Here is a 9,014-nt window from a genome sequence, read left to right as displayed (position 1 = left end):
ATCCTGGACACCTTTGCTAATTCTACTTCCAATCTGCGTTTCCTTCATGTGTAAAAAGTCTTAAGTGATGTATGTCCATCACCAAGTATAAATGATAAAGTTAAAATAAGGAAATATTGTTCTGTGAAAAATAACAGGTCCTAATAATTATTTTTTGCATATTATTTCTCAGGGATGGAGTTAATTACCCCACGTTTTGTCCAGATAACTATATTCATGAGCCATATTTGTCCCAAGCATGAAATTTTTTGTTATATACCTGAGCTTAATTTGAAATCATGATTGTATAAAACTTGGATATTTTCCCTGTTTTGGTAGATGTGAAGCTGTGGTCTACTGGTTTCATATTTTTGGTTGGCAACAATAATTCTATGCCAGTCATGGGACTAGTACTCATTATCTGGATGCTTTCCCTGAGCTTTTTTTCCTCAGAGTTAGCACTCTGCCATTTGAACAACAGCTCTATGCCTATCTTTTTGGTTGTTAATTGGCAACAAGAGGTTCATTCCTGGGCTAGCTTCAAACTAAGATCCTCAGATCTCAGCCTCCAGAGTAGCTAGGAATACAGTTGTGAGCCACCTGCTTCCAGCTGGCAGCAATCTCTTGATCTGAGCACAGTTACTTCTTTCAGATGAAGCCAGATTGCCCCTGGCCCTCATAGTGCACTAATACCATATACATGGTCAGTTTGCTTATTTGCATGAGCTTCCTGGTTCTTACAGCTATCTGAGCTGGTGATTCCTGAGGAAGGCTCTGATATTCCCCACTCCCATTCTAGTGGCCACTCATCCACTTTTTAAAGGGAGTTTTACTACTCAGATAAACTCATTTAATTTGAGCTTTTGAGTAATCAACAATTGTTTAGTAGTTTTGTTGTAAAAATATGATCTATTGAATTAAATGTATATTGGTGTGTATGCACACAAATCAGCACATAAAGACAAATGTAGTTAGAGCTGAATGTGGTGGTACAGACCTGTAATCCCAACATAAGGGATTAAATTCTATGGTCATAGTCCAGTGATGGTGGCTCATGCCTGAAATCCTAGCTACTCAGGAAGCCGAGATCTGAGGACCATGGTTTGAAGCCAGCCCAGGTAAGAAAGTCCATGAGACTCTTATCTTCAGTTAAACACTCCAAAAGCTGGAAGTGAAGCTTTGTCTCAAGTGGTAGAGCACCATCCTTAGGCAAAGTGTAGTTCATGGAGGGTGCCAGGCCCTGAGTTCAAGCTCTCGGACCATCACAAAAAAGAAAGAAAGAAAGAAAGAGAGAGAGAGAGAGAGAGAAAGAAAGGAAGGAAGGGAGAGAGAGAAAGAGAGAGGGAGGGAGGGAGGGAGGAAGGAAGGAGAGAAGGAAGGAAGGGAAGAAGGAAGGAGAGAAGGAAGGAAGGGAGGAAGGAAGGAAGGAAGGAAGAGAGAGAAAAGAGAGGATAAAGGAGAAGGAGGAGGAGGAGAAAGAGAAGGAGGAAGAGGAGGAGGAAGAGGGAGGGAAGAGGATGAGGAGGAGGAGGAGGAGGAGGAGGAGGAGGCAGTGGCGGAGGCAGCATGTTTAAGGCCCAGTGCCTGGAGCTAATATCTGTTTCCTAAGTTATTCAGAAGGCAGAGTAGTGGTTCAAAACCAGCACAGGCAGACACATCTGAGAGACTCCATCTCCAATTAACTAGCAAAACATATGGGCTGGAAGTGGTAGAACAATGAAGTTCAGCCATGAGCAATGAAGCTCAGCAAGCATGAAATCCAGAGTTTAAACTCTACTACCACAAAAAAAAGAAAAGAAAAGGAAAAGAAAAAAAGGAAAAAAAGAAGCATATTTAAAGAAATTGAGCCACTTGCTGGTGTGGTGAAGCCTAATTTAGAGCTTGTTCCTTTTATGGTGTGGTACTTTCCATAGCAGGGGAAAGACAGGCAAGTACATTTTTATGATGAAGGAAATTAAAGTTGTTGGTCACGCAGCCAAAAGGAAAATCTGCAATGAGCATATCTTCTTAAAAATATAGAAATTCACCAATGTTATTTTTATTTTAGAGTTGTTGAAGTATTGCTCACCTTGTTTTCATGCACCGAGGAAATATTTTTGCTTTCTTCCTGCTTTGTAAGTTCAAACATGTTGCTGTTTTTACTGATGAAGCCATGCATTGGGTTCTCCCCTGGATTGATGTTGTTGTTGGTGGTGGTGGTTTATGATAGTAATTAGGCTTGAACTTGGGGCCTCAAGTTCTAAATTGGTTTTTCACTCAAGGCTGGTGCTCGTATTGCTTGAGCCACACCTCTACTTCTGGCTTTTGGGTGGTTAATTAGAGATAAGAATCTCATAGACTTTTCTACTCAAGCTGGCTTCAGTCCTTGACCTTCAGATCTCTGCTGAGTAGCTAGGATATCAGGCATGTGCCACCAGTGCCTGGCTTGGCTTGATGTTTTATTGTTAATAAATTCATAATATTCAAGGATAGAAATTTTGATTGTAGTGATATAGATTAGACTAATAATTTTAGACTTAATCTATATCTAAGACATCTATTCTATTCCTTGATATAAGAGTAACATTGCTTTTATTTTTCTTCTAGATACACAACTGTTTCTGGAACCTCTTTTGAGCTAGGACGAGAACACTACAGGATAATGTAACTGGAGGGCCCATATTAGAGCAGACTTGACCATGGGAGCCAACACGTCAAGCAAACCACCAGTGTTTGATGAAAATGCAGATGGTAAGACAGGCTAGATCCTGAACATCAAAAACTGGAAGTTCGTGAAATTCAAATACACGCTCCGAGTTTTACATGTAAAATGTAAGCATGATCTACATGTAAAGTGTGGGCTTTAAAGAAAAAGGTAAAAATGCAAGAGTAAACTGAAGGATTCTCTGTGCTAATAGCTGGGTTGTATTCATTTATTTTCTGAGAGACCTCTGGAAGTTTTCTTAATTGAAGCTGTACCAGGGTGCTCACTTGTCCAAAGGGAACAGTGTTTCAAGTATGTGATGGCAATGGGGTAGTTCATTTATCGAATAAACAAATGTTGCTTCTTTCACAGAGGACATGACCACCATTTCTAAGTGTTGCAGAAAATTCCTTATAGTATCAGATTGTATGTGAATAATAATCGGTACTCATGATATTAAGAAACCCAGCTACTCCAGGTGGGTGACTTGTGGACTTCCAATGGCTGTGCTTCAGTTCCAAGACACAATTCATCACCTGAGTTTATATTGAAAGAAGCCCCTGGGGATGGTGGCTTATACCTGTAATATTAGCTCTCAGGAGGATGAGATCCAAGGATTATGGTTTGAAACCAGCCCAGGTAGGAAAGTCTGTGACTCTTATCTCCAAGTAACTACTACAAAGCTAGATATAGAGCTGTGGCTCAAGTGGTAGAGCACTAGTTTGGGGCAAATATTCCAAACTAAGATTATATCCCTCAACCACATAAGTACAGTTGATCCCTAAGCATGGCAATCTTCTAGTTTGCCCCTTTTTTGTAACAAAAAGTACTTATTTTCAGAAGGTTCATGGCCACCCAAGATGAAAACTTCCATTTGCTAGTCTGTCATGTAAATAGGCATGTGTATGTGAATGAAAGGGACATGTAGAGCTGTAAAGATCTTAACATTTTTCCCATTGCTATTTTTTTCTCTTCCTTTGCTTTAGCAAGTATTGTAAACAAGCCTCTGGAGTCTGGAGATGCTCCATGATTTTTCCATCCCTAAAACGAAAAGACAAGTAGACTTGCCTTTTATTAATCTGGTGCATTGTGCTCCATGTATATTCTGAACAAATGTTTGCATAAGGGCAAGTCTTCATAGAACAGAGCAAAAGGGAGCTAGCAGTTTGTGGGGATACTACACATTTGATGGTGCTGGTGTAGGTGTGTGCTGAGAATACACAGCCAGTCCTTCTCATAGGGAGCTGAATGAATCATGACAACTACACACTCAATGGATCATGACAACTAGAAAAGAGGCACTGCTTTATAACTGCCTCCAGTGGACTTGCAAAACAAACAAAGAAACAAAAAACAATGTTGAACTAGAGTTAGGCTTAAGAACCAGGCAAGTCTTTCTTAACAACATATATCATAACAACCTGCTATCTTTTTGTTGTCTACTGCTGCATCCGGTGGAAGAATCCATTGAAATATCCATAATGGAGAGGGCTGAGCCTAGCAATGGGCCCATGCTTCCTGCAGTACTAGCTTCCAAACTCCACACACACACACACACACACACACACACACACACACACACACACTTGAGAGCAGAGGAAAGAGAAGGGCAGGTTCACACGGTAAGAAATAAAGAACAGTGGAGGAACCAAAATAGTCTCACTCTGTCTCTCTGTAGCCTGTGTCCTCATGAAAGAGGGCAAATAGACAAGTAAACAAATGAATGAACCACCCAGAAAATTTCAGATGGTGTTACAACGTCACTAAGGAAGTAAGTGACCAGGCATGTTTAGAGTTGATCAGGGAGGTGAGATTTGAAGCCTCAAAAGTTGAGGAGCTAGCTCTGTGAAGATAGGAGTTGACTAGTTCAAACACAGAGAAAGCAAGTCCAAAACTCAAATCATGACAAACCTGGGCATGAATGGCTGCCTCTATCCTATCATTCTCTGACCAGTGTGGCTGTATTTAATTGACACATTAATATGGTTATAAGGTTGTTGAATTTATTTTTTTAATTCAGTACATTCTGGAAAGTTCATTTGGCTCCTTGGCTCCTCTGGATACAGTACAAAATACATTTTTATTTGATTGCTGAGGAAATTCTGACCAATAAAAATAAGAACAATGAGAAGCATTGATTAATTCGAGAGTCCTAATGTCTGTGTCATTTTTATATCCATATTTTTGTATGAATAATCACACTGGACCTGAATCTAGGGCACTAAAATGAACCAATTTAATTATTTAAATAGTACTGTGAAAAAGAATTCCAGTTTGTAATAAACAATTATTGGCTATTTCCTTCAAGAGATTTGAGAAGAAACTCAAGCCAATTTGCCCAAAGTAATGTTTCAAAAATCTCTTTCTAACAGAAAAGTGTCTTTGTTCATTTCACTTATAATTAAGAAATAAGATACCTTGTTCTGGATGCCCCTTGAGATAAGCGATTCTTGCTAGAATTCAGCCTAACACTTGTCTTTCTTGGTGTTCTGATATCTGATCTTGCAATATCATCTGTTGTTAAAATGTTGATTTTTGGGGGGAACACATGAGGTTTACAATGCTGGTAAACAGACAAGTAGTAGTATATTTGCTTACTGTTGAGCTCATTTTCTTTCTCTTCTTTTCAAATGATAATGTGATTTTGTGGCCTTAGCTTTTATATCTCAGTGCATACTTAAGTCATAATTATTTATTTTTATTGTGGCAAACATACACACACACGCACACACACACACACACAATCCACCAGTACAAGAGTTTGAACTCAGGGCCTCACACTTACAAGGCAGGTGCTCCATCACCTGAGCCACATCCTTAGCCGTTTCAGTTTCTGTTTGTTTTTTTAATTTGTTTGTTTTTGTTGTTGTTTTAACAGAGTGTTGAGTTTTGTCTGTGCAGCCTGGACCATGACTCCCCTGTTTACACATTCTTAGCATAGCTGGATGAAAGACATGCCAGCATGCCCAGCTCTCTGTTGAGATGAGTCTTTCTAACTTTTTGCCTAGATTGACCTTGAACCATGAACCTCCTGTTTATCTATCTATCCTTGAGTAGCTGGGATTACCCATGAGCCACCACACTCAGTCCACTTTGATGATTTTAAATGTCCAAGTCTAAGGCATTAAGTGCTTACATGCTGTTAACACTCATTACCACTACTCATCTATTGACATTTTCCATCTCCCCAACCTGTAACTTATACCTACTTTGCCATAAATTTCCTATTCTCTGGTTCAACAAGCCCTTAACAAGCAGCATACGACTTTGTTTCTATGAATTTGAATATTCTTAGAACTTGATATAAATGAAATCATATCAAATTTAACCTTTTGTGGTTGTTTTTAAGATTCAGATATGTTCTGGCATGTGTCAGAATTCCCTTCCCTTTGAAAGCTGACTAATAGTACATTTTATAACTATTTTGTGTTTTGTTTATTTTTCCAGCACTCAAGTAACATTTGTTTTTTCCCACTGTTTGATTATTGTGAACAATTTTGCTTAAAAATATTGGCAAACAGATGTCCATTTATGTCCCTGTTTTTAATTCTTGTGGATACTTACCTACAAGCAAAATTACTGAAGCATTAATACTTATTATTTAATTTTTAATACTATATTCTTTCTAGTTGTGTTAACATGGTTTTATAGTGGGAGAATAACAGACTAAAAATATCAATATCTTTCTGATATTAGAATGGTTCAAAGATTTGATATCTACAAATCTCAACTTTCCACATACTATTGATCTGCATCTTTCTATGACAAAAAATAAAAGGGAAGTGTTTTGATCAATCATGATTAAACACTTCAGTCAATGTGACTAGTTAGAAATTGCTCTGAAGTGGGGGGGGGTACCATAAAAAAAATCTCCAAGCCTGAATCATTACTAAGAAATTAATTCAGAGAGACAGTTGGGCAAGTTATTTGATTGCAATAAGTTTCACCTTTGTTACCTGTATTGTGCAAAATATTTATTTGTAAAATACAAGTAATAATGATCATACTTTACTGAGTAATTGTGAGGATTAAGGAAAATAATGCAAAGGTGTTCCTCATAAAACAACTTTTAATTAGTAATATTTATTTGCATCAGAGTAACTAAGCATGAACTCTTTGAAATACTTTAACCTCCCAAAGAAATAAAGTTTATGAAATACAACTTTTTGGACAACATAGTGAATATGATCTACATATAATTCTACTGATTGAATTGGATTCAATTAGATTATGTAAAAAACGTTTAAAAGTCCTTTATAAGAAGCCAAGTTATTGAATGGACAAAAACACTTTTAACTTCTAACTTCTCTGGGGCTTTCTGTTCTCTTTCATTGTTTTTCTCTCTCATCCTCTCTCTCTCTCTCTCTGTCTCTCTCTCTCTTCCTCCCTCCCTCTGTCCCTTCTTATTCTCTTTCTTTTTTTTCTTTTCTTTTGTATGATACTAGAACTTGAACTCAGGCCCTTGCTCAGCTTTTATTTTGTGTGTGTGAAAATACCATATAGAGGAGTTACAATTACATGGGCAAGATAATGAGTACATTTCTTATCAAGCATTGTTGCCTCTCCTTTGTTTCTCCTTCCCATCCCTTCCCATCCCCCCCCACTCCCCCCGCCAGCCAAAGTTGCAAAGTTTGTTTTTCGACATAACGACTTGTACATCTCATTGTTGCAATGGGTCCACCTGTACCCCTGCCTCGAGTTCTTACTGGTTAATTGGAGACCATAATCTCTTGTCTGACTTGAAATCTTGATCTCAGACCTCAGCCTCCTGAGTAACTAGTATTACAAATGAAGCCACTGATGCCTAGTTTTGTTTTTTTTTAAACTTTAAAACTGGTAAATAATTCCACTTGATGAACAGACACAATGAAAAGTTGTCCCCTGTACCTACCTTACTAAATGGAATAATTCCATAGTAAAACATTTTGAGGTTTTTTTTTTTAAAGGAGTATAGTTGAGTCTTGTTTTTAAAATTCACGTTTTCCCCTTAAATCCACTTTATTTTCCAAGTTCACTGTTTATGTTTTATTAGGTTGTTGCTTGTTTGTTTCACAAAAAATCACCACCACCAACACCAACAAACACATTTTAAAAGTCAGAGATCATTAGTGGGAACAAATACATGGGATGTGGGGGGAAAATGTCAGATCACTGGAGTTTTCCAGGTTAACTTACAGATAAACAATCACTTTTAAAAACAGGAGAGACTGGAATTTTCAATATGAGAAAAGGAGAAAATTGAGTAATATGTAATATGTAAATTGTGTAATATATAATATGCAAAAGTATAAATGCAAAAAATACAGAATGAAACCAAGAGCAGCATTTGTGCCTGGAGTATTGTAGTCAAGCTGGCCTTAGGTAAAAAAGTTTCTCTAAAGAGTTCATTAATGTCTTGAGCTTTCAGAGGAAGAGAGAGAGAGACAGACAGACAGAGAGAGAGAGACAGAGAGACAGAGAGACAGAGAGGGAGAGAGAGAGAGAGAGGGAGAGAGAGGGAAAGAGAGAGAGAGAGCTGGCTTATTGCATTATTCTTTGGACTTGGTGAAAACTCAAAGTTCTTTCATTTGGCAGCACTGGTCTCCTAGGATATGTAGTTGGTTCCAGTTTCCCAACATCTTCTTGACAGAGGCAATGGGGTCCTTTAAAATGTTGGATCAAGAAAATTAGCCACAGATTTGCAATCCAAGAGAAATAGGATAGTCCTGAATCGATTCCAGCAGCTATGCAGGACTTTGAGAATCTGTTATTTATTTGAGTGTCCATGTATTGTCCCTGAGGAGACACAGGCTTGAGCAATGCCTTCTGTTACATTTATTATTTTACATGAGAATGATCAAAAAAGTTAGAGGAAAATTTTCTAGTGAGAATTGTCTTCTCTAAATCATAGGACATCTTGAACAGTCTAAGCTTCAGTGGAGCCATTTGGTGGAAATCACATCAGGTCACACTGCTTACTGAAATAATTTAAACTTGTAAGCACTTTATTTGTCATTAAGGGATTGGAGAGGGAGAAGGAAACAAACTGGAAGGATATATACATCTTTATGGTTCCTAGAGAAGTAAGTTCTGAGTCACGTGGTAGAGAATCTACATAAATTAGAAAAGTTATTTCTCACTTTTGAAGGTCCACTATGTCGTTAGCCTATTAAAATGATTAGTCTATTCTAAAATTATCTAAAGAACTGAGATTTCAATCTTCTTTTTCATTTTTATTTTAAAGTGATTATTATTTTTTTTGGGGGGGGGAGGTCCGGTCGTGGGGCCTGAACTCTAGGCCTGGGCGCTGTCCCTCAGCTCTTCAGCTCAAGGCTAGCCCTCTACCACTTGAGCTACAGTGCCACTTCCGGCT

The 9,014-nt window shown here is 38.0% G+C and overlaps 1 protein-coding gene across 1 annotated transcript in view; it reads left to right on the top strand.

Moving 5' to 3' along the window:
* Positions 1 to 2,611: 2,611 nt before the first annotated feature.
* Stk32a (serine/threonine kinase 32A) overlaps positions 2,612 to 9,014 on the top strand; it is a 120,328-nt gene continuing 113,925 nt past the window's right edge. The window contains exon 1 of the mRNA XM_013025528.1: positions 2,612 to 2,709. Coding sequence (XP_012880982.1) covers positions 2,658 to 2,709 — 52 coding nt within the window. The 5' untranslated portion in view covers positions 2,612 to 2,657. The remainder of the gene's footprint in view (positions 2,710 to 9,014) is intronic.

The sequence above is a fragment of the Dipodomys ordii genome, unplaced genomic scaffold (assembly GCF_000151885.1).
Source record: "Dipodomys ordii isolate 6190 unplaced genomic scaffold, Dord_2.0 Scaffold85, whole genome shotgun sequence".
Taxonomy (NCBI): domain Eukaryota; kingdom Metazoa; phylum Chordata; class Mammalia; order Rodentia; family Heteromyidae; genus Dipodomys; species Dipodomys ordii.
Note: the sequence above shows the minus strand (reverse complement) of the source record. Positions and strands in the feature narration are given on the sequence as shown.